Source organism: Ylistrum balloti, unplaced genomic scaffold (genome assembly GCF_031769215.1).
Source record: "Ylistrum balloti isolate Yb309-2 unplaced genomic scaffold, AGI_CSIRO_Ybal_v1 Utg369958, whole genome shotgun sequence".
Lineage (NCBI taxonomy): Eukaryota > Metazoa > Mollusca > Bivalvia > Pectinida > Pectinidae > Ylistrum > Ylistrum balloti.
Window position 1 is genome coordinate 478662 of NW_026782057.1, and position 27948 is coordinate 506609.

The 27948-nt window shown below is 35.0% G+C and overlaps 1 protein-coding gene across 1 annotated transcript; it reads right to left on the reverse strand.

Moving 5' to 3' along the window:
* Positions 1–243: 243 nt before the first annotated feature.
* On the reverse strand, positions 244–27922 carry LOC132547488 (elongator complex protein 1-like). The gene is given in 34 exon segments (XM_060211243.1): positions 244–919; positions 1551–1634; positions 2083–2241; positions 3250–3377; positions 3701–3842; positions 4171–4345; positions 4827–4889; positions 5996–6057; positions 6369–6570; positions 7153–7250; positions 7743–7866; positions 8690–8835; positions 9003–9088; positions 9856–9999; positions 10930–11088; positions 12481–12670; positions 13257–13359; positions 15312–15365; positions 16178–16275; positions 16602–16708; positions 17379–17552; positions 17835–17949; positions 19083–19250; positions 20031–20261; positions 20791–20890; positions 21712–21835; positions 22564–22654; positions 22951–23050; positions 23562–23647; positions 24198–24278; positions 25546–25627; positions 25938–26090; positions 26735–26892; positions 27808–27922. Coding segments are annotated over 33 exon segments (4065 nt in total). The 5' UTR covers positions 26885–26892; positions 27808–27922; the 3' UTR covers positions 244–833.
* Positions 27923–27948: the final 26 nt, after the last annotated feature.

Sequence of the window (27948 nt, forward strand, 5' to 3'; positions counted from 1 at the left end):
AGTATGGATCTTCACATTCTTTTACATGAACATTTCTCTTTACATTCTTTTTCCCTATTTGGCCCTGCTCTCTGATCCAAGGGGCCCAGAGACCAGCTGTCTATACCAACTGGTTTCCTTCACCTAAGCATGTTTCAGACTTAATGTGGACAATATTCTGTAATTCCTAAAGGACAAGATAGACTTCCTCTTCCTCCAAGGATGCTTCACACCAAATTTGATTAAAATCTTGTTCATGGCTAGTTGCAATTTATAGGAAAAGTTGACAGGTGATATATGGACAAAATACACTGTTGTATCCCTTCAGCTCACCTGGCTCTTCAGGCCTGGTGAGCTAATAAATGAAATCAAAATGAGAATTGAAGGATGCCTGACAAACAAAGGATACCATGGCAAGACAAAGGCTCACATGACCTTCCAGCTGTTGAACTACTCCTAATGATTTCAGTCAATGTTTTGTCTAATCAATTTTATCTTTGTATCTCTCTTAACACAAATCTACTGTTCATAAATAACTACACTTGAATTCTTATGGATACTCCCTGTGGTTTTATTGTGATGCACTTTCAGTATAATGAACTCAGCTTAAATATATTGGATCTCTTTTAGTTTCGTGATCAGTCATTTTTTAATGGAGAAAATGTCAGCATTTTTTATGTGTACACATTAGCAACATAACATACGTAAACATCTGGGTCAATGATCGATCACAGATCTGTTTCTGAGACCTTTACTCTTCATTCCAATCAACGCAAGGCATTGCATTTTCAGTAATAAAAGAAATATATTGCACTAGACAAATTTTAGGGCTCATAAAGGTTACAAACTGCAGGTCAAGTCTTGGCTGATGCTGAATCCAACACGTGGAGCTTCCAACTGACTTCCTTATGTAAAGGAGGTGGTATCCGGATAATAGGATCTGTAAACATTAACATTATAGAGCGTGAGATGACTATAAAATGTTTGTGAGATTTGTTTTTCTATTAGATTTTCGTTGATTTTGTGGGCAATCTAATTCATGGTTTCTACAACAAAATTATAAACAGATAAAAACTGACCAGAATGTTTAGTGTTATCACAATTCTCATGTACTTTTCATTAATAAAATGTAGGTAAAAAAAACCTTAAAATTATGGAATTTGATGCCCATGAAAATATGATTTTCAGTTCATGTGGATGACACCAGGAATTTCAGTCATTCAAAACTTTAAGATCAAATCACATTCTTTATTCCATGATATATATGATGATATCAATAATATCCATTAACAATTCAAATTTTGCAATAATTTTTTTTTCCTGTAAGTCAAAGCAAGGACAATAAAAAAAACTATGATAAAATCTAATAATGTATATTTCATAACAGTAAATCTTTGATGGAGAAATAATGTATGAAAATAGCCACCATAAAAAATTATGTTTTTGTTTTTTAAACAACATCATTGTGAAGTATTAAAAAAAAACAAAAAAATCAGATTCATTCACATTTAATCACCATTTACCATCAAATCTATCGAAGTTCTAAAATAAGGTTTCCATCCAGTATTTACCTAGTTTTTCCTGGGAATTTGTCAAAGAGCGCCCTTGTTGAACAGCCTGTGCAATACTATTAGCTGTTGTTCATTAAAACAGTACTGTAAAAGGCAGGTGCTAAGCATCTGTCAAGGTCAAGGAAAAAGTTGTGATATTCACAAGAAACACACAGCCAACATGAAAGCAAACAAACAGACAAACAGACAACACAAAAACAACATGCCCCCAATCTTTCCATCCTAGAGTATAAAAATTCTAACACTATAAATCTTATCTAGCACTAACTAGTTATGCTGGTTAACAAAGTTGAATCATCTAACTTTGGATTCTGTCTAAACTGCATAATGTAATGCTAGATCTTGTGGTTAGGTCATCCTACACCACGAAAAGATTTACAGAGACTTGCCCCATCATATAATCATATTGTATAAAAATTTTGCATTAAAACTGACTGAAACTAGACTGCTGTAACAAGGACTACCTGGGATAGGTTTGGTGGGGAGTCGGAAGCTTGATACAAGCCTCTGCCTGTCTATGACTACTTCAGACTTACCGGCTGAGATTCCTGCATATCCTCGCCTTCCTGCCAGATTTCTGGGATTCCACGCTCCATCTGGGCAAGGAGACGATCATACACCTGCTGTAGGTCAGTCGCCTGTTTGTCGTGATGAAACTGTACTAAAGCCCGCAGCAAGCCATTGACTTCGTCTGAAAACATATATGTAAGGGGAAAAGTGTTGCTTTTGTATGTAAGTTTCCTACACTGTTAATCATCATATATAATATATATATATTTCATATATATATAAATATACATTAACAAGAAAAAGAATAATTTCAATCATATTGCTACTTTTTTTTCCTTGTTGACCAATTGGTCCACCTAAAACATCTGTACTTGTAAAGCATTGTATATTCCCCCAAGGTAATTTTTCACCCATGTATCATTATACACTAATTCACTTCATCTTCATTTCACCCTATATAAGCGTACCAATTTTTTGCCCACAGTTTTAATTCACCCTCCATATTCAAGGACAAAAAGGGTAAAAATTCAAAAGGGGTGAAAATTTTTGGTATTACAGTATACTGAATTCAATATCTAATATCAGACCTGAGTTAATAGTGTTCCAGAATATACATATATAAATATATATATTATTTAAAAGATAAAATCAACACTCTAGTTTGCTGATGTTTTCAGGCCTAGTACTGGAAATCTTGGCAAATTATTGTGTTGATTTTATCTTTGCAGTTATCTAACCAATGCACAACATATTTAACATGATGTTCACAAGGTGTTCCAAGCCCTGAAGCTCTGTTTACTGTTGTTAGTATGTGGGAAAGGAACTGATATAAGCTCGTTTACATAAGCTTGTTTTCCTACCCCAAAATGCAAAAATATGTCTGTTATTTTGTTGTTATATTGAATAAATATTGTTTAAACTAACATCTTTACCAGATAAATCTGGATATATCAACCACAACAGCATCAGAGAAGGTTATGCCGATTCTGAAGAAGTTCATTTAGGGTGAAACTGGTGTTGATATTGTTTTGTCTGACTTTATCCACTGATCGATCATCCTGCACACTCTCAAGTATCCAGCTGAGTAAAGAACCTTAACATCCAACCCAAGCAACACAACAGAATTGGCTCTACTACCTGTATTTCTTTAATTTTCAAACTACAGAAATACAACAATGATAAGCATTACCTCTCATATCATCCACTAATTTTATGAGTTTTGCAAGAGCAGCGATTAGTGCAAAATCTTCATACTGGCTGCCTTCCTTTAGCTTCCACTTTTTGTGTTCCGCCTTTCGTCGGTTTTTTGCTGATGATCTGCACAAATAAGATTGGTATCAAAATGTAGAGTGCAGTAAAAAATCCAGATGGGAGTTTCTTCATCAATAAAGAACTGGAACACTTTAACCTTGATGGATGATCAACTGAAAATGATCAGGTGTAGAAACTGAGGTAATGATATTGTAAAGTAAATTTGAATCAAATCTATTGAGACGCAGAACAACACTACAGAAGGTAATGCAATGGGAAGGACAGATAGACATAGGTCATGATATATGTCCCCCATCCCCCTCACCTGAATGAGGAATAAAAGTAGTTCATACTCTCGTTTCTACTATACTCTTCATAGATTTACTCACCCTGATACTCTACTGTAAAGAGATGATCGCCCTGAGCGACCAGACTCGGACGAATATCGGGATGACTGGATGCTCTCTCCTGTGGCACTACTTGTGTCAGAATATAAATCAGCATCTGCCCTGTTTCCAGTTCCTCCAGTTTCTAAAACAGAACGATCATCACAACGCCATTAAATTTAAATACTGATATTTACTGTAAAATCATATACTTTCATGAAGCTTTATTCCTGTGAGACAATTGTGGACCAGATTAACCTAAAATCCATCTGGCCATTTTGGGGAGATTGTGATAACATCTCATTAGCTTTAAAAACAGTTTCCAGTAAAAAATCAAGGCATGAAATATGAAAAACAGATGAGGAATGCTATTTCAGAGACCTCTCTGAAATAGCATTCCTCATCTGTTTTTCATATTTCATGCCTTGATTTTTTCAGTTGTTCAAGAATAAAAGTTCACATAAAAACCTTACCAAGAAATTCAAGACGGGCTTTTTCTTTCTCCTCTCTGACTACAGCTAGGCGTCGTTTGTATTTTTCAAATTCTAACTTGGAATTTTCTAGTAGCTCCATCTGCTGAGAGTAATTATCCGTGAGGGCACCGATCAAGTTTGTATCTATAAAGTCTGTTCTGCCATATTTGTACATCTGTAAATCAATATTCAGTAATTAGTATAAACAAAGCCTTCAGTAAAAAGTATAAACTCAGCCCTCAGTAAACAGTGTAAACTGAGCCCTCTGTAAACAGTGTAGACTGAGCCCTCAGTTAACAGTATGCTATCACTGGTCCAAGGTGAAAAAATCATAAGTTTTAAGTGATTCTAATTTTTGAAAAATACCTTTCTATCAAACAGTTATCTTCATAGTAAAGAAACACCTCCATGAAAATATAATACATGCTATAATTTATACAATTTTAAGTACTATATTAAATGACCTCACAGTTTTAAATAGAAATACTTGTCAAAATTTTAATAGAGATCCGAGTCTCCACAGTGGGATCAAATACATAATTTACATGTGCTACCCCAGTAACTTCATTAGCTCCAAACCAGATGGAAGTTAAACATAACACTTTCATTACAAATTTTATCTCTTTTTATTTTTTTTTTCCAAAATTTTTGTTTACCAGTCTCAGAGCTTCCTCCCACAGACAACCATCAATGAGACACACAATAGCTTCTTCAGTATCCTGAAAATGATAAAAAAAAAGTTTCAGTGTATAGTCAAATTGCAAATTCCTTTGAAAAAATTTTCTTTCAGATCAAAATGTTGGAGTCCTCTAATTGTGACATTTGATTGAGAGCAATAAACTCCATGATAAAAGTACCACCAATTGTAATTAGTATCTGGTTCAGTACAAAATGTACTAATAACATTATGTTACCAAGGCAAAATACAATAGTCACAATCTATCTCTCCGCTATAGAGACTTTCTGTAGCTGTATCTGTTGATTGTACGATTAGTAAGCTAAGCCAGAGGTTCTGGGTTCATTCCCTAGTATCCTCTGCTGCATTTCTTCATATGCTATTTTAACATAATGTAAAACCGTTAATTTTTGCGGGGAATTTATTTCTATTGTTTTTGGGGGGCACACTTGTCCATGCATTATTCATATGTCCATGAATTGTTAAAATAAGTGGAAGTAGATTTATTGAGCTATATTCAACCATAAAATCAAGTGTCCAGGAACTTTTTGGAACAACACAAAAATGGAGTTCCTCAAAAATATATCATGATTTTCAGTACATGTATATGAAAATTAAGCTGTTCTAAATGTCTATCAATTTTTCCCCAGTATTAATAAAAAAGCAGTAGATTTTGGTTCATTAGGGGCAGATATGGATGAATTTATCTTCCATTTTTACTTCCAAAATTCCCCTAATTTGCATATCAACATAAACAAGCTTTATCATAGCCATCTTATATCAGTACTGAATTAGGTCATGTGCTTAACTTCAACAAATATTTACCATGCTTTCCTTGACTAGATATAGGAGGAGGGACTTATTGTAAGATATCATTTCTGGTGCTATGTACTGAAGTGGAGGAGACACGAGGTCTAGGCTTACTATGGGATGAAAACAGGTTCATGATTACTATAACAGTAACAGACTACATTGTGTGTAAAAATCAAACTACATCATTCTATCCCATTAAAAGGGACAATATTTGAAAGTATTCAATTTAAAACAATGCTATTTTACAAAATAGAGGCTGAAGTTTTCTATAATGTCGATTGTAAAATTATACCTCTATCTATCAATGGAGTCAAATTGTAATATAGAGTAAATTACCTTTGCATATTGTTCCAAGACATGAGCTGCATCTAAATACTGCCTCTTCATCTTCAATTGTTCTGATAAATACAGCAAGAGTTCCATAAACACACATCACATGGTAAAACAAAACATGTATTTGACACCTGACTTGCATCCAGTATTTTCTGAGTATGTGATAAAAAGTCACTTAAATTTGCATCCATTTCAAATTAGATTTCACGATAGTGGTCTCAAAAATCTTATATACCGGTAAAATGGAAACTCACATAGCATCCTAAATTTACTTAATAACATTAAATAAGGGTGGAATTACTACCAGGCATGGGCTTATTTGTGGATAGATATGGTAATATATTTTTTGCGAGATGCAAGATTTAGCCATCAGTACCTGCAAGTTTGCGAGCAATATCAGTCTCTGTATCTGAGCTGTACTTGAGCCTGGCGGTCATACAGAAAACCTGGCGCCATTGTAGACATGACTGAAAGTCCTGGAGAGCCATTTCCCACTCTTCTGCTTTAACATACATAATTCCTGCCTCTAGATGGCGCCGCTTGTCAGATAAGTAGTCACCATATATTCTTGCAATGCTCTGTAAATAAGAAGAAATATGGAGAAGACTGGTATGTACCACGAATAAATAGCACACAGCTTCTAAGAATCATTGCCATAGATTTACTTCCATTAAATTTCATATCATACAAACTTTAATTTGATCAGTAACAAGAAGTTTGACTGAGTGAATAAAGTCAACAAAATATGCTAAAAAATTCAAAATTAATCTGAAAATAAGATTCATTATATGTTCTGTGAAAAACAATATTGTTTTTATACCTCATTCACAGCCATACTTTGATATCTCTGGTTCCTTTGTCTTACAAATATCCATATACAGCATACGTCTCCCTCCAGGGCTCTCGATCTGCCAGATTTGGGGCCAAATTCCCAATGCAAAATAGTATCTTTTTTTCCCAATTTAGACCCCAGGTTTCCCAATTCTAAGGAAAATGCCACTATTTTTCCCAATTCTAAGGGCCCCGGGTCCCAGTCCCAAAATGGGGTGTGAGAGCCCTGCCCTCAAAACAATATATTTATATAAACCCATGCTGCTAAACAAATGATAATTATATCACCAGTTTACAGTGATATGATACATCAATGACAAAGTACTTACCTTGTATTCATTTGAAGAAACACGAAACAGTTGTAAGGCCTCTGTATAAAGTTTGTGTTTCTGTATCAACGTCTTACAAGTCTCAAAGTGCTCTGGTCCTACAGATATAAAGTGAATGTGAAATACTCACAATGGACAAAGTGTAGATTTATCTCCCTTATTTTGGAACATTTTCTTCAGGTTTGAAATGTTAATAGAATAGAAGTTCTTATAACACAACCAGTAGAAGATTAGAGGGTGACATTTCGATGACTATACAGTCATCTTTATCACAAAATCACCAAATCTTGGTCAATCATACTGTACTTCATCTACAACTTCATAAAAGTCTTGAAAACATGAAATGTTATTTATTTTCAAGGATATTTTGTTTTTGCTTTTCTTGTGAGTACCCATAATTCAAGAATTCAAATGTACACAGACTTATCAAGTTCCAAGTATTAGCATGATGGGGATATTTTGTATGTCTTCATCCACAAATTATTTCCCCCAAAAAATAGTATTACCACAGGTATTTTGGAAAACCACAATATTTTAGCCCGACAAAAATGTCTGATTTTACAGTAACATGCTGGAGATATGTGACTTACCACATCGACTGATATGCTTCAATGCTTTGCTGTATCGTTTAAGGTGCTCGTCTATGGTGTAGAGTTGAAAGTGACCTTCAAGCTTACGAAGCTGGTTCAAGAATGGAATATATTCCTTTGGGTCCTATTGATAAAAATCAGGTTCAAAACATGACATGGTTTCCAGCTACACTAATTGTTCAGGATTTATACGATAACTGATCATAGGTGTATATAACAATGTGCACAAGAAATATCACAAACATACAAGGTGACAGAAGGGTTTTGTACATGTGTGCTCCCAAGTGTAGAAGGCAGCCAAGATTAACTTAGGTGATGCTAATTAGGTAACTGGGCATTGTACTGACATAGCAAGGCCTTGATCATGAGGCCAGCCTTATCTGTTACTGTTCCTATTTGGCAAATATAGCAAGAATATGAGGATCTCTACAGTTGGGATATTTCCCTAATTTTGATCTATATCTTTGGGAGGTGCAGCCGAGTAATGAAAAACTGGAAACTCTCGACTGAATTGGGAAAGTTAGCAGGTATGCAGAGCAATCTAAGAATTTAAAGAGACCCTATTTAAAAGAAAATTATAGTGATGCAATAGTTCTCAGCTGATTGAAACAAGGATATGGCAGTTCACAAATTACTGAAATAAAGATGTCCTAGTTTGCAGATGAATAAAACAAAGATATGGAAGATCCAAGACCACTGTAGTAAGGAAGAGAGCAACAAAGAAATGGTAAGTTCAAAGAACAGTAAAATAATAATAACAATAACGTTGTAATTCATAAAGTACAGAGGCATAAAAGAAAAGAAAATCTTAGGACAATTATCAGAGCAGAAAAAACACTAAGTACACAAAAACAAAATCATTCGTATACATTGTGTATTTAAATAAAGGAGAGACAACTGCAAAAATATAATCTGATGATAGGTTCATCAAGTATTCAGCGACTGACCTTTTGTGACTTCTCAGCAACCATCAGCACAAGGTCAAAGTCATATGTTCCTAGAGCGACATCAAACATCTCATTGACGTCTACCAGAAATACTAGATATTTCAAGACTTCCTCGGCCGACATGGTCTGCTGGTCATTTGGCTTGGCTGTGGTCCAATGGAAAATGGCAAATTAATTATATTTAAATTTCTAAAATTAGCATTTTATGACACCTGCTGTTATATAAAATGATATATGAATCCTATCAAATACTTATATAATTATGACAACTAAAACATCAAGTGTACATGACTGACCAGTTTGTAATACTGACCTCGGAGTGTCTTGACCATTAACAACGCGGCCTCCAGTTCGGGAGTTCTCTTTCTTACATAAGACGTCAGTATGGATAACAAGTACCTGGGAAACAAAGAAATTGAAAGTACTAGACCTTCCTCTGTCATTGAAGATTATGTTATCTGGTGGAAATTACAAATTCTACGCCTCGTCAGCTTCCCCTGCTTGAAATATAGCTAACAACTCCTTTTTTCACTTATATACAACTAGAAATACCTTCTTTCCTGAACAGGAATCCATTGTTTCTTGTCTGAAACAGGGATCTGGACAGGATCCACATTAGCAGGTTTCTCTCTGAACCAAACTAGTCAGCCATAACATATTTGGAATTTTTTTTCAATAAATACAAGTTTGACAAGTGATATTTCAGAATTAACAAAAAAGAAAAAAATAAATTGATTTCATAGACTCTTTACTAACAAATAATAGTGAGCAAAATTAGTTGCCATGAAATGACATTGTCTTTGTCTTATACATGTATTATCATACTTTAGTTTGCATCAGATCCAAGTCGTTTTTCACTATAAAATTTGATTTTGGTGGGATTTTGTTTCGAGAAAACCAAAAAACTAGGTGCGTCAAAGCAATGCAAATGCCCCCATCTGCTAGAGGTGTACTCTCATGACTCAGGAAATTAAAATTCAGTCATTTTGTCAGAATCAATGGTAAAAAATCTGAAACTGAATGGAAATTCTGCAGATTTCTTTTTTTTCTTTTTAAACACTCACAGGAATATATCTGAAACCTGATGCTGTGACATCTCCAGGCAAATCAAGGACCTGACATACATATCTGTAGTTGTAAATATACATGATTTTAACAATGCTTACTTATTTTCATCCACACTGACCAGTGCTTCTCTCACTACATCACATACTCTGTCCACTTTACTGGGTTGGTCAGTGCCCTCGTCTGCTACAGGAGCTGATCGGTTGTAGGCCGCAGTATACATGGTGACAGTACAATCTTCCTCTCTGTAACCCAGTAAGAATTTATATAAAACAAAATTGGTTGTTTCAAGTTTAAATACCACAACATATTTGAGCAGATTTATTTTTCTTGATTTCTAGGTACATAATCAAAATATACACAAGTGTGGGCTTTAAAATAATCTCTATCAATTAATATACATAAAAAACCCCTTTTTGACAGGTAATTCTCGAATTGTGCAAATTGGACATTTAAACTACTGGAATACACTTCTTGACAATTATTGGCAGATTCTAAAGATCAATATCCTGAATCTACTTTACCCCCTAAACAGGATCAGGGGCGCATAACAAATACATATTTTTGTCATCCAACTATATTGTTGTTTTTACGACATACCTGTAATCAATGTTGTGTTTTAGTTTGACTCAAGATCTATACTTTTGTAAATCAATGTATTCATCCTGTCACAAACCAAGGACAGAAACACACAAACCATGAGAGTAGAGAGTGGGCTTATTGAAGGACAACAAAACAGCACTTGTAAATAATTTTATGGAACAGTAATAGTCATGGGTTGGCTTATTTTACGGCATGGACTTCTTGACAGACAAAAATGGTGAAATATATAGCAGTACAATTAACCTTATCTTTATGAAAAAATAAGCTGCAGATATTTTAAACCCTTTTGTCAATTTAATTTTCCTATAACAGTCTAGTTTTCAGTACATTAAAAAATTTCGAAGTCTTCGAAAAAACTTCAAAACTTCCAAGAGACACTATTGCTTTTGCTTTCAAATGAATTTTGAGGTTGCATCATTGTATATTGTGATGGCTTTGAAGTTTTTTTTCTTGGAACCAATCAATTTACTTCGCTTATGCCTTAAGTTTTGTCATGACACGTTCCAGGGGTACAGAGAACAAAAGTGATCGTAACCGCTGGAGTATGACAGATTTCCTCGGGGTTTCTTTACCTGAGATCAGTGAGGAAAAGATTGATGTGATCGACATGCTGAACCTGTCGAACAAACGTTCGGACGTTGTCAAAGAAACTCTGAGGACAGTGATCGTGTATCAGATTCAGGTTCAGGCGGTGTTTCCTCATACACACAAAGGCTTGTCCAAACTCGAGGCTGATGGATTAAAAATACAACAAATAAAAAAACATCTCATACATTTTTTCCATAAAAAATTTGATGCATAAGAGAATTGCAAGATTGCAAAGTGGCAGAGTTACAGAGTTTTTAAAATAGGAAACATTGTCGCACAATCTATTGGCCACAATAACTAATGATAATGTGACTGTTATACATACACACATATATCTTGGGTCAACGTAGTTATATTAACTCATTCTATCATTATTATCTATTAAAGAATCTCAGGCAAACACATGATAAACTCCCCATCATATAGGACTCAATGCCAGGCCACAAGTGTCAGATAATTTGTGCCAGTGGGCAATACAATATCATAAAAATAAGAGTATCAGTGAAACTGATGAATGCTCACTGAAAATTACTTTATTGGACACAAAAGTTAATAAAAAGGCAAAAATTCGGTAATTAAGAAGTTGTAGAACCTAAATTTGGTACAATACACATTCTTTTAGTATGACCCTGAATAAACACTGGTTCCAAAAGGGCTAGTTGTGTTGATAAAATCTAAGTTTGAAAAATAAGAAAGGGCAATAACTCCATAATTATGCAAAAGGGAGATATGGGTCATGTACAGTGAAGTACATGTTAATAATAGATTTTGTGATACAGATAAAATTAGAAATTGTAAATACAAAAGCTATCTTAAATATTTTCAAGCAATAAAATTTAGAATGTGGCGTGCATATCTAAGATCCAAACAGATAAAAATTCAGAAATAGACGTAATAAGAAATTATGAAAAGGATAGACTGAAAGAGGGACAGACAGCGAGACAGACAGCGAGACAAAAGAGAGATTAGAAAGCACATAATTAATGGTAGAATAGCAGTTCTTATAACATAACCAGTAGAAGATTGAAGTGTGATGTTTCAATGACTACAAAGTCACCTTAATCAGACAAAAGACCAGTGTAGAGCGTACTAGAAGAGTTACTGCATATGTAGTGTAGGAGATGGTAAGGAATCTGCCAACTTTTTCAACTGTACTCTATAATCCTATGTACACTAAGGTCAAAAATAGTGTGATGAGATGGTAAACAGATTATTGACCAAACAATTCACAAGATAGTAACAATGTATTGTAGGTAATTCAGCTATGCTTTGTTCAACTCTTGGTCAAAGATTATAGTACAGACGAAAAAGTTGGTTAAATTCCTTACCATCTGGTACACTACGTACGTCAGAGCTAGTTGCAACAATTACTTTTCTACTGACATTACCAACCTGAAGAAAATGTTCCGAAACATCATTTATGATTGGCGGAAAAAAAAAAAAAAAAAAACCCAAGCAAATTCAAAGGCAGTAACATGCCACTGTGCTTTGTCTACACCTAATGATTACCACACCTGTGACCTTTGTGACCTTACCTGTCCAGGTATTTTCTTACGGCTGACAGCACAAGTGCTCGGGGATGGATGGTCTCCAGGTTACCTCTGGGCATCTGTAAGACCAGCTTAGTCTCATCCTGAACAACACAAACAATTCTGGACCCTCTCTCCACCCTTCGCACACTCTCATCAAATGGGTGAGCCTTTCCGTCGGCCAGTGTAGGCAGAACTAGAACACATGACACAAATAACCTTTGCAAATACATGTACCTTAAAAAAGAGCTAAAACTAGAAAACTTCAATAAATACTTTTCTGATGGCTCTATGTCCTATGAAGGAGCTATATATTTTTTTGTATTTTTTATGAGAATTGACAATCTGTATACTGATTTGTAGGGAGTTCTACAGTTTACTTTTGATAGACAGAACCAAAAAATGACAAATTAATACTGTACCTAAAATAAAAACTTAATGATAGAGATAATTATGATCGGTCTTATAATTTCTAAATTAAAAAAAAAAAAAAAACAAAATGCATTGAGCTTTTTACAAAACCATGGAGTTTTGAATAATAAAAGAAAACAACATTAAAAATAATTGTTTTAAAATCTTCCATTTATGGATCAAAATTGTATGATAATAATTTTAAAATGCAAATATCCGTAATTTGATATTTTTAACGTAATTTGGAAATTATGTGATAAATGTCATCAGATATTAATAGTGTAAACTGATCTGGCTATCGTTGCTTAGTTACATCTAGATCTAGTTTATACTGATCTGGTAATTGTTGCTTAGTAACAGTTTGACCTTACCTTGGACCTTAGTGTGTCTGCTGATACAGCGACAGGTGTGAGTGAGGGTTGTCAGAAGGAGGTATTCTCTGTGTACAGCCAGTGAAGTACAGTTGGATGCTACCTGTAAGGATTTTACTTACGAATGGACAAAGAATTCACAACGAATGCAAAATGATTTGACAAAGCAGTGATAATTATATAGATTATGACACAAAAAGAATGGACAAAAGCTCGCTTTTTATGGATGTCAATGTAAAAATAAGGGACAAAGCAACCTCGATTTTAAGATCCTTGATAATGGAACAACAGACAACAACACCTACCACTACAACACCTACCACTAGTCTAGGTAACTACCTACCACTACTCTAGGTAACTACCTACCACTAGTCTAGGTAACTACCTACCACTACTCTAGGTAACTACCTACCACTAGTCTAGGTAACTACCTACCACTAGTCTAGGTAACTACCTACCACTAGTCTAGGTAACTACCTACCACTACTCTAGGTAACTACCTACCACTAGTCTTGGTAACTACCTACCACTAGTCTAGGTAACTACCTACCACTAGTCTAGGTAACTACCTACCACTAGTCTAGGTAACTACCTACCACTAGTCTAGGTAACTACCTACCACTAGTCTAGGTAACTACCTACCACTACTCTAGGTAACTACCTACCACTACTCTAGGTAACTACCTACCACTACTCTAGGTAACTACCTACCACTACTCTAGGTAACTACCTACCACTACTCTAGGTAACTACCTACCACTACTCTAGGTAACTACCTACCACTACTCTAGGTAACTACTTACTGATAACATAATAATGTTTGTGTGATTTAAGTAAAACATATTGTTGGAGACAATTACTTGAATTAATTATTAAGATAAAAACATTTTTGATATATAATATCATGAAAACAATCAAATTAAATAATCAAATTAATAGTTTAAAGAAATGAAATGAGATGATTTAACCAGTTTAGGAGTGACTCCCAAAAATGCAGATGTTAACAACAGATAAAGTAACTTTATTGATTATGCAACTATTGAAACTGAAAATGTCAAGAGAAAAAAAATTTTTTTTCTTCCTTTGCAAATAGTTAAATAAGGTGCAGCAATGAAAATGAACTAGTGTGTAAAACAGAAATGTGTAGTACAAGACAAATTATCATCCCTTACCCAATTTCCATCCACCCATCCCAACTTCCACAATAAACCTCCTTCCACCTCCACCAATACCCTCCCATCCTCACTTCACCTCCATCAATTCAATTCCACTCCAATCTCCAACTCCATCTACATCCTCCCACCCCAACCTCCTCCTCTAACAACATCCTCCCACCACAACTTCCACCCCTAGCCTGCCTCCACCTCCACCAATTCCCTCCAACCCAAACCTCCACGTCCACCAATACCCTCCCATCCTCACTTCACCTCCATCAATTCAATTCCACTCCAATCTCCAACTCCATCTACATCCTCCCACCCCAACCTCCTCCTCTACAACATCCTCCCACCACAACTTCCACCCCTAGCCTGCCTCCACCTCCACCAATTCCCTCCAACCCAAACCTCCACGTCCACCAATACCCTCCCATCCTCACTTCACCTCCATCAATTCAATTCCATTCCAATCTCCAACTCCATCTACATCCTCCCACCCCAACCTCCTCCTCTAACAACATCCCTAGCCTGCCTCCACCTCCACCAATTCCCTCCAACCCAAACCTCCACGTCCACCAATACCCTCCCATCCTCACTTCACCTCCATCAATTCAATTCCATTCCAATCTCCAACTCCATCTACATCCTCCCACCCCAACCTCCTCCTCTAACAACATCCCTAGCCTGCCTCCACCTCCACCAATTCCCTCCAACCCAAACCTCCACGTCCAACAATACCCACCCACCTCATCCTCCATTCCCTTTTTCCCTTCACCTCCATCCACCCACCAACTCATCCCAACCTCCATCCCCATCCTCCCTCCACATCTACCAACACCCTCCCTCCACATCTCCCAATACTGTCCTACCCTAATTATCTGCCCCACCTTCTACTTACCTCCACTTCATTGACATAAAGTCGGTACCTCTCAGTCAGTCCTATGACTACTTCCTGCATAAAACACAAACACAATGGGCAGAAATCAATTACTTAACTATGTGTAAAATACTAAATCAGGACTGGTACAGTTGTGGGATTGGACAACGTTACACAATGCGCGATGTGTGCTACACGACGTATGCACAATTTTGAGTGGTTTGTTAACAAAGTGCCATACATGACCAGTCTTAGAGTATAGAGACTCATTATACAGGCAATACATGTGTAAACATTCAATGGATGTCTTTTTTCTTCTCTGCAATGAATCATCTAAAATTTCATAATCATAAGTCAGAAAGGCAATTTGATTTCTATAACTTCTGTATTACTTTTGTTTTTTTATCGTTTTGTAGATAAAAGATATATTGTTCAGGTAAATGTGTTGTGTTTGTTACGTAGGAGGCTTAGCCAATGCAAATCTGGACCAAATGTATACCCATAAACAGGAAAGCTTTGTTATACAAGGCACACCACTTGCCATTTTCAGAGGTGTAAAACTACATGCAAGAAAGCCTAATTAATGCAGGGTCAAATGTTGTTTCGATTGCTATTTAGTCATAACTAAACAAGTTTTCTGTTTAATTTTCAATCCGTAAAGTAGTCAACCATTTTTACCAAACCTAACAAGCGTGTGTCATATTTTCTATCACTTTCCGATCAAAATCACAGGGCAATGAAATAATGTGTTGAACACAATTTTACTAGCAAAGAAAAACATAACATTTATACCAACACTTTTTGTAAGGAGTACTTAAAACATCAACACCACAATAGAAAAAAAAATTTACCAGAGGAAACAAAGCTGGTAACAAAGTAATATTTACCTCTCCACCAACATCACAGACACACATATATGGACAGGGGACAGGAAAGGATAGATCCATCCCGGAACTTGTCTCCCATGGTAACACAATATCACAATCTGGAAAAATTTTAAATAAATTATTCAAAGTTGTTGTGTACTGAGTCAATATAGATGCTTTTTATTTTTGCATGTCATAAATTTTTTTTCAGACCGAAAATAACCCCTTTTAATTAGATGTTGCTATCTTTTTTTTTCTCCAAGTTTGAATAAATTATCTATTAACAGTATAAATTTTTGAATTTGTAAGAAAACGATGTATAATTAGCATCAAAATGCTACATCACTAAATCACTTTTAATTAGAACTAATTATGAACGCCAGTAAGATACAGTACATGAAACACATTTCTAGGTGTTTGATATAAGAACTATATAATCAGATACCTGGATCAAACTTGAGAACAGAACCATTACACAGTTGTAAGGCTACAGAACCAGTCTCTGCATTGATGGCCATCTTGAATACAAAACTCTCGATGTCAATGCTGTTTCTAGAAAAAAAGAAATCCAGTGGTTAGTGATCATCAAAAATTTAATTGCTGTATGCTATCAAGATGAGATAATGAGGCCTTGTGTTGTGCCTTTCATGATAAGGCACCATTTGACCTTTCAGCATGATAACACTGGACCACTCTAGAGTTTGTAGGGATTTTCTTTCAGTCCAGAAACATGGTCCCTATCAATTGGCCTCCATATAGCCTCGAGTTGCTCCCACTTGAACACTTGTAGGGTAAATTAGCCAAAAGAGTTCCGAATCAAGCAAACATCCCAAATAACCAATTTGCCAACACACTTACTGAGGAAGGGAATAACATTCCTCTACAGACAGTCTAAGTCCTTATGAAATCCATTTCATGGTGAATTAGAGATGCCACAGCTGTTTAGGTAGGACACATGATATTAGGGATCAGTTTGAGAAATGCTGTTACTTCAACTTTGTGTACATTTAGGTACCCTAATTCATTGTTGCCAAATGGAGTCCTCATTTGTTAAGAATCTCAGAAAGTTTGAAGACGTATGGTCCAATATTTGAAGTTTAATATTGCATTTCACACTTAGGAATATTGCTGATAAATATTATTTTAATAAACCATAAAGTTGAAGTTGTGTATATTTTTCCTCTTAGTGTACATCAAATTTAAAACAAAGATGAAAACTTACTTGACCAGCAGCTGAGGATTATCAGTGTCAAGCTTAAGCTCAGCGCAATGAAGAACTGAGTTCTGGGAATGACTCAAATCCTGGGCACAGAATAGTATGAGTTCAGAGGTCAACCAAACAAAGTGATGCATGGTTATAGGTGCTTTCTGCATGTCTGATGGCAGACCTTCAATACTGATGGAATACATGAAAAAGGAAAATTACAAATTTTCATATTTTCTGAAATAAGTTAAAAGATATCACAACTATTCATTTCAGTGAAGTTTGTAGGTATACACAAGATGAGCTAGAACGACTGACAAACTATGCATAATGCTCTGAGTGACATTAAAATAATTGCATCAGACCTTTAACGTACATATATATGTATTTATTAAACATATCATAATCACCAGGAGATTCTCTGCAGACATGGTGTTTGACAACACAATGACAACTCCTCACCTAATGACTTACCTGTAGATTCCCTGAAGACGTGGCGTTTGACAACACAAGGTAAACCCCTCACCTAATGTGACATCAAACTTTACTGTACTATCCTTCTGCAAGTCCTGACCAGCAGGTTCAACATCTAATAAGGGAAGACAGATCAACACATGCTTTATCACAAATTCATATTTGTAGAATTTATTCTGGCATGATTTTTTGCTTCAATGTATTAAATAAAAACTGAAAGAAAAATTATTTATCATATAAAAGATTTCAAAAAGTGTTTTATAAAATCACTTTGATTTAATGGAAGTAGCCAAGTTATAAACAAGCTTATAAACAAGTCCTCTGCCTAATGGGTCAGAGTTAGGGATAAAGATCAATGGATTCATTATATAGCTGATGACAACTGTTGATATATCCAAGGTTTGTTTGTTGTATTGCTGGGTTTATTGCTCCTAAACAAGGTTATTTTGAGGCAGGGTCACCTTCTCAAAATTTTGGGGCTACCTTATTGAACCTCAGGACTGTATTTTGTTTATTGATTTGACCAGTTGGATTAAAGTTACTTTTCCATGAAATAAAAGCAGACCTACTGATTTTATTTTGCTTTCTGATGAGCTCTAAGCCTTTTGAGACCTGTATTGATATTTTTAAGTCTGTCCCGATTTATGCCTGAAATGTTACATTAGAAATCTACATAACGAACGTCCTTAAGTTCCTGTTGTCTGCTATTCTGACCCATCACGGGCAGTCCTTGATCTCATCTTCCTGAGAAACACAAACTGCCCTGGTTAGGGATCATGGTAGATGTAAAGGAATGTTTAGTATTTGGATGTACACAAACATTTACATGCTCGTGTGACTAAATCACAGGCTGCTTTCACATCATCCAGTTCAAATGGTTCAGGCAGCACAGAATAAATGATTGCTATAATGCCTGATTACAGAAATATAAAAACTCAAAATGCACACTTTCTGTACTGAATATTGTTTTATTTTCATAAATATTTGTGTGCAACAGCCCTGTTTTATGCATTAAGTCTGATTAATAATATTCAGCCAGTTTGTGTGGACAGATATGGTTGGTCCCCTCAAACTGCATGTGAAAAATATTCTGCACTCCAGCATTGGTCTCAATTTCTGCCTGGTGTTGCTCTTGCAGTTTCGAGCAGCCCAACCATTTCAATCATGTGAAAGCGACTATACTTGCTGGTCAAATGGGAATCAAATTGAACCTCAGAAATATTACATCTTAAGCACCAATAGACATACCAAACGTGTAAATACACACTCTGCCGTCCACTAATATCAATGCCATGTTATTAGGGTTTCCCTGGACACAGAAAGCCACCTGGTTGATAGGACTTGGGAGTTGTAGATAGTAGGCTGACATGGGAGGTGGAGTTACCATATCTCTCATTGGGGTCAGCAATAGTCGATCTGTAAAATAGCAGGAGATGCTGGAACTTTAATGTGAACAATTTTTTCTGGTACGATGCACAATTATTTGTGCTTAAGTATCTTCAGGGTTTATTCCTTACTGTACATTTAAATAATTTCCTGCCTTTTTTTGCAATTTGATAAAGTAATAATGTGATGTTTTCACCTTTAGGAGATTTTACTGCCATATCAACAACAATAAAAAAACCAAAACAAAAAAAACAAAACAAAAGCAAAAAACAACATTCAACGACAATCATTTACCAAGAACTTGATCTAAATATGAAGTCCAATGAAAATGAGACTGACAGTCAGAGGTATACACTTACCACTTATCTATTTAGTGTACGATTTATTTTCACGTTAGCGTCATATTTATTTTCACGTTATCATCAGATTTATTTTTAGTCTTGAAGAGTGTATGTCTACTACAGCTCATCACTCATGAATTTAACGCCATTTCTAGATCACCATAGACAAAATCATGCATTCATAAATATGTCTGAAGATGTAAGTTCTTGAAATAAAGTTTTCACAAAGCCAAAGTGATTTACAGTCAGTACATTTTGTTCTGTTATCAGAAAAAAAATAAGAATACAGACTTTGAGTAAATATGTCATTTTTCTACCACAAGAAACCCAGGGGGCTATAATACAAGTATCATCAGAGTCTGCAGAAGGATTTATTGCAGTGCAAGAAAATTGACATTTAACATATTTGATACCAGACATGATTTTACTGCTGTATATATATACTGTAATGAAGAAACATTGTCTCTACCTCCATCAATCACAGCCACTAATGCTTGGTTGTCCTTGGAAATCCCTGAACTGAAGTGGGTGGCCCAGGACCATGTATACTGTAGATATTTCCCTCCAAAACACATTATATGGAGACGATATGCATGTTCTGGGTCCCAAACAACTGATACTATTTTATCATCTTCTGTGGCATCGAAGTGTAGACTTTGCTTCAAGTACCAATGATAATTATTCATCGTCCATAACTGCACTGTTAATGAAAATGTTAATTATATATAATTATATACAATGACTACAGTATAACTATGACATAGACAGAACAGTGTGAAGAGAAACATCCTCAATACTCAAGGGGTTACAATCACTTTCACTCTCTGCATCCCTGGGACATGTCATGGCAAAACTGAATGTTCAAAAGTAATTTCAAAGACAGATTCTATTATAATGCATTACATAAACCTTACATAAGCTAGTGAAAGAAATAGAATATTGATATATAAAATACCTTATTTCTAAGTTTAAAGCAACAAAGATGGCTTTGTCTTATGAATTTCCATTCATTAGATATTTCTTCAGGAAAACAAACAAAAGTAACAAAAATATTACAAGTGTTTAAAATTCACAACATATTTTTCATTATGTATGTTAATAAAAGTATTTCCACAAACAGATCCATCCTCTTTTTATCATTGAACATGGCATTGTAATAATGCATGATTTTATAAAAACGGAAATAGAAGTTTATGTTAAAATTGAAAAGAGAATTGTCAAGATCATACCATATGTCCGGGGTATAACATCACCACTCGTGTTTGATACCAGTTCCTTCAGTTTCAGCATTAGTACTGATGAGTCGAGGTTCCAGCATAGCTCTGTCACCTGTCCAATCACAACAGACAAATTTTAGTCACACCTTCAGAATTATAATTGGAAAGGACAGAATAAATCTCACGGTGAAAACCTAAAAAAATAGTGAAAAAACTATAACCATAACTGATACTGTATTCTTACAAACTCACCACACCAGTGAAATAAACTTTATTTCACAACAATTAAATTTTTATCATTCTCAAATATTTAAACTTGTAAATATTAATGATAAAATCTCATAACTCTGTATGGCGAGATCCCTATGCAATTTCTAGATATTAACATCGTAAATAAACGATGGTTTCATTGAGGGTGAGGATACTTCAATGAATTATTTCAGTTAGATATCTATCGGTATGTCGTTTACCTGTATCTACCTGCATACCTCATGAATGAGGATCCCCCTTGTGTGTCCAGATTAAGAAGGGAATGTGGTACCTATGTTACAGGAAAGTCTGTACCAAAGGCTACCCCTGTTACCTTTATATCTACCTTTTGGGATAAAATAGCCATGATCTTAGTTACCTGTGTTTACAGATAAGCCTACAATGATGAACATCTCTAGTATCATTATATCTACCTGCTGGTATGAATAAGCCATGATCCTAGGTACATGTATTTACAGGTAAGCCTTCACTAATAACCATCCCTAGTATCATTATATCTACCTGCTGGTATGAATTAGCCAGGATCCTTTGTACATGTATTTACAGGTAAGCCTTCACTAATAGCCATCCCTAGTATCGTTATATCTACCTGCTGGTATGAATTAGCCATGATCCTTTGTACATGTATTTACTAATAAGCGTTTCTTGTATCAGTATATCTACCTGTATGTCATTGACACCAAAAGGAAGCGTGAATTCACCATGTCTCAATCCATTCTTTTCAAAAAAGATCACTTCATGTTTATTTGGTCGTCTCATTGTACTTGCAATCAGATTACCTGAAGGCCTGAAACATTGACGTGAAACCAGAATCTTAAGTATTGGTCAGTGATATTTTACCTGTATAAACTAAAACTGAAAAATAAAGATCTGTGTTGATGAATTCTTTTGGGAAATTCTTTACAATGTATTTCATTCATCGCATTTTTAAAATCTGTGTACCAAAATTAGCCTTCTGCGGGGATTATTGGATTAAAAAACTGTTGAAACTTTACCAACAGTGACCTTGACCTCTGAATTATAAAACATGATTTTATCTTCCTAAGTTAAGCTCTCATAAATGAAATAAAAGATGAAAGTACTAGGATGAATAAACACTGATTCAGGACCAGATGGAATGTGATGGAACTCAAATTGACTTATCTTGGCAACACTATTTGCTGTCCATAAAATGGCTTGGGTATAAAATCTATGTGAAAAACAATACATGATAAAACAAGTGGGTGATCAGATGGCACAGTGGTAACACACTCGCTTTTAACCTAGCCATTTGTGTTTCAATTCCTTGAATGAATGTGCAAAGGTATAGGTCACCTGCCCAACCACATGGGTTTTCCTAAGGTATTCCAGTTTCCCCCCACAGTAAGACCCCTTGTGCCCTTCCATCCAGGCCAACAAGACTTATTACCCTATACCTGTACTGTAAGCTGATAGCTTGTTTCACAATTGTTGTCAAATTTCAAAAGTTTACACAGTATATTTAAAACAATTGGCCAAAATGATCAGATCAGATACCTCCATGCCAATGCTTGCTCTACTCCATCTACGTTTTCACTGGTCGACTGGTGCTCACATTCTCTGTTCCAAACTCGTAATTTGCGTGCTCCTAGATTACATCAACAAAGTAATGTTAACTAATATTTACCACATAACATCATCAATATAATTCAAATCTTCAGTTTGAAAACAGCATTATCAACATCGATTTTTATCTTACTTACACTATGTGTATTTCTATATAACCTACAGAGTTAGATTTCTGACGACAAAAATCAAAACAGTATTTCTATAATGATATATATACACAACAGAAAGTTATTTATATCAAATTTTCTTTCCCCACAGATCTCTATAAAAAGTCAAGTACACATTCCAAGCTAAGGTTAATCTATGATATCTAACCTGTGTCTGGGCTGATGGTGCTTATCACAAAAAGCTGACCGTCCCCTCGCCAACTGACCCTTGGCAACTGGTCATCCCATTGCAATGCAGGCTTCACCTCCTGTACATTTACATTGTAAAGATCAGAAAGGTAATTTAATATAATATACATATACAATGTGTATAATTGCTATTAGGTTGCATTGTCTTTATAGCAGTAAGTTGCAAAGACTTGTCTGATATTCTTGGCAATGAAATTTATCCTCAGTTTTTGTCGATATATAGACAAGAGACAAGAGAATTAGTAGAACCAATGGATGTTCCCTGAATAAACACTAGTTCCAACAGACCTAGTTTTGACAAAATTTAAGTATGAAAAATAACAAAGGGCAATAACTCCAAAATTATGCAAAAGGAAGTTATAGTTTTATCTACCTATAAAGATTCATGTAGATACCTCTTATAGTTTTTGTGATATGCTCTGGACAAAATTATGATGGACGGGCAAAGTGGTGACAATAGGCTCTCTCTTCAGTAGTAAATGTAATGAAAATGAAAGTAGAATGATGTGATCGATATCTGAATCTGTAAATAAATCAATCAATCCTCAAGTACAGAACCATTTGACTTACCTCTGCTTTTTGTTTAGCAGCTTCCTTGCCCGCTGATCCGTGAAATTGTGTCTCCTTTTTACCCCATCCCACCGTTACAAACTGGGCTGTCAATGACAGAAACAATACCAGATGTTTCCATGTGGAATCACAGCTGCCAGATGAAGATTTCTCATGATTCAGTACTTAAAGACCTATCAATCACTTGATGTAGTATGGATGGAATTTTTTCATTTCTATTTCACTATTTTTCACTGTTAATCTGAGGTTCTATCAAATTGTATATATCGCTCCAGGCAGATACAAAATAGTCAGTACTACATTTACATGAGAACGTTTCAAACAATTTTTCAAGATGTGATCTCATTATGCCGAAAATAAAACCTACACTATATGTCAAAGTTTCCTATCAGAGTTTTCTGCAAAAACACACAATTATATTGCTACATAAACAAAGTACAGAAATTTCAGCACAATATTTTCAGAGCAAGTGCAAATAAGTACATTTACATTACCTTTGTCTGAGAAAACCAATATACATTGCTAGCTATTTTGACACAAATTTGTATTTATCAATAAATTATGATACATTACATGAATATATATGATCGTAATTAATCTATTTCAATTAATGAATTTTCTATCAAACTGGTTTACCTTCACCAAAATTCTCTGGATGGAGAGAATTTTCTGTGATAGGGTCAAACTCTCTGGTCATCATTATGAAGGTATTTTGCCCTGTTGATAAAGAATACATGAATGACTTATTTTTATATTTAGAAATTAATAAATATGGAATTTTCTCTCAACTGTAAAACCAGTTAAGCAGATGACAAGGCAGGTAGTAGTATTTTGTATTGTAAGAATCATTAGATCACAGATTTATTTATAGTAAAAACAAGGTAAGCTATAAATGCACTGTAACATCTATTTAAACTTTTATCTACTTGGAGTATTCTCCCCTGACAGTGAGACTTTATTTGCATGCACTTTTGCATAAACAGTTAAAAGAGATTTGACCATTTGAACCTGCAAGAAAAAAGCCAGATACTGATTGGAACACAGGCTGGACTGTGGAATATTTGGCATGTGCAGTTTGAGGCATCCAGCAATACTTGTCAAAAACTAACATGCTCAATATCACTAGTTTTCAGAATTTTAGCATAAAAAGTAGAGTTGGTGCACTCACATATTTCTGGGAGCATTGTGCTATAAATATGAGTGATATTGATGGTATCTTGATTTTAGTTAACTGTTTTATGCCTGATAAGACATTAGGAAACTGTGCATTTTGAGCATATGTCAGGTCCAACATCCAGTACATGTGTGTTCCTGTACAGTGGAATAATTCCAGACCACATGAACCGTTTCAACCAGGTTACATAAAAGCAGCCCAATTGTCTCATGCCTTATCAGTTTGTAGTCTCCAGGTGATGGAACCAATTATGATTAACTGCTTCCCATGGCCACATTCCAAGAGAAACAGTTAATTGGGTTGGACCCAACATCGAAGGGAAATCGGTCTGACTGATGACTAACATTAAAGGCATGAAACGACTGTTTTCTTACCAGAATAACCCAAAATAATCTGATATATGCCATTAAAACTGAGAAATTAATGAAAGTGTTTGTCTAGACATATGTATGACATACTGAGAATTTACACTGATAAACATAAATAGAAATATGGTTCACTGTAATCATTTGAATACTTTGAATGTTCTATGCCAGACAACAATCAAAGCTATCAACCTGGTTGTTATGGCATTTCAGCAATTTTCCAGGAAATTAGTCCAAAATGTGTAATTTGCAATTATATAGGGAGTCAGGTAACACTTAATACATACAAGGTAGTATAAAGATTACAATTACCTAATACATTTTTGTATTTTAACCGTATGTAAGCAGTATGGAAAGGTCTGTCTTACACAAGTTACATTATACAAATCAATTTATACAGTGGAATTAGTAGCTTATGTTGACTATCATCATCACAATAGGTTACCTGTTGTGAGAATGAGAAGTTCAAGGTCAGGACTCCAGGTCATAGAGGTCAAACCAGAATCTACAGATCCCACACATTCCAGCTGTGATAAAATGTTTACTATTATCACACAAACAAAGAACTGCAAGTACGAAACCAAGATAAACTCAAATGAATACTATTTCTTATACCTATACTTTTTTCTGAAGATTGCTGTTTGTTGATTTTTTGAACGTTACTTGAAAATCAAACAATTTCTACGCAGAATAGTCAACAAATGATGGCACTCCATTGCCGGATTACTTCACATATTTTCACTCAGCCTTTGAACCAGTTATGAAATTAACTGGTACCGATATCATGCAACCTTATCAAAGATATTCCTTACTGTACTGGTGGCTATGAATGACTACCTGTCCCATGGTGACATGCCACAACACCAGATTGCCAGTATTGGTAGCAACACATACAGCCTGCTGGTCAGCCAGATACTGTATACCCACAATACAACCACTGCCATCTGCTGGTACAAATGCCTCATCAACAAGAGAGACAACCCCTGTCAACTGAAAAAAATTAATACATAAAATTAATAAAGTGACATGAAACATTTGAGCGTTAATAACTATCTTGAAATAGTTGAAAAAGGAAAAACCGAATAAAAGACCCTTGCGGGGGAAAATTTATCTTTTCTTATCTTCATCCTTTTTTAGCAACCATTTCTGGGGTATTCTCTGAATGCCAACATTTTTTAAAAACAATATGAAGGTGGTGTTTTAGGAAACAATGGAAAGTCAATTATACATCTTTTCATATAACTATAAGCTGTCTTTTTCCACCTGGATTTTTACCTGAGATTCACCTGTACAGATATTAAAAATGTTGGCATTTTGAGATATACCCTTATTTCTATATGAACCAGCTGAATCTATCAAAATTCCATCAAATAAAATGGAACATATACTATCATTGGAACATTGTTTTATGTTTGACAGAAAATTCTGAAGCTGTGCACTTTTAGTATATATAACATTTATCAATATCTGTAACAGGTGTGTTCATTTATCATGGAATACTTCTGTGCCAACTGGATGTTTGGAGTCAGGCTACGCAAAAGTGGCCTTAGTTTCTGGAACACCCCTGTAGCAGTTCCTGGGAAATAGTGATTACTAATGAACAGACAAACAGACAAAACTTAATTTGAAGGTACCTGTCCATTATTTGGGTCTAGTCCAACCAAATGTGTGGATGTTGCACAATAAACAGTTCCTGTGTCGCAGTCTATGCTTGAACAGTGTGTTCCACATAATTCACTCAAGGGAGACAACTTGATCAGGTTCAACAATTCCAGATTCCTCATCTTTTTACCTGTGAAGGGAATGTGTGCATATACAAATTTACAAAAGATCTTTTCACAACTGTAAATGTGAGGTGCTAATAAATTCGCCAGTGAGTTTAATTTCATTTGAATCCTTTTGAACTAATAATTGGATTTAAACTTTTCCAAACATTTGGTTGATATTCATATCGGCAATTAACAATGCTCATTCTTCTCCCTCCTCCTCTTCCTCACCTGATTGGAGCTATGTATATATAAGTAATGTCACCTTTCATCATTGAAATAAAATTTTGATATTGCATTTTTGATACAGATACATTTTCTTGCATATCATGTAAAGTGGCTTCAAATGAAATTAATTTTTTAACTTTCATAAATATTTTGCACTGAAGCTAACAATGGTGCCACTTTTCTATTTTTGATACCACCTTATATACAACACGGTTCCTGAGCAATATAAGAAAATCTAACACCTTAGTATTTAAAATATTGACAACTATATATAGTGATACAGTCAAAATGGCAGTCATGATGTGTATTATCGTTTCTAGTAGTTGTTACAAACAGAGACCTATACCTACTTCGGCCTAACTATCTAAAATTGATACATCCTGGGAAATATAGTACAGAGGGGTAAGGAACTGTCAAAATCTCTTTGTAAAGCTATAGAGAAGAAATTGTAATTATCTTTGTTGTGTATATAAACCAGTTTTCTGAAAAGTAAATTACTATTTTTGAAAATAAATAAAACTAGAAAGCTAAACAATTTAAAATCTGTTGTGCCAACTTTTGAGACAAATAGATTATTTAGTCTTTGATATCATCTGGATACATTATGTAACTTGTCACGACGTGTCTCGTACACAAATTTCCAGTAAACATACATCATTTTCTGGTGAGTACAGTCCAGCATCTGGGTTATAAACATAAGTCATCATACACACCTGTATAATCTTCACAACCTCCTCCTTTATAACACACAATTCAACCAGTTATTGTGTTCCAACCCTAGTAATCGTCAGAAGGTAATTCCACGAATATGTAACACTAACAGCATATTTCACACAAGATGCGTGGTTTTCATC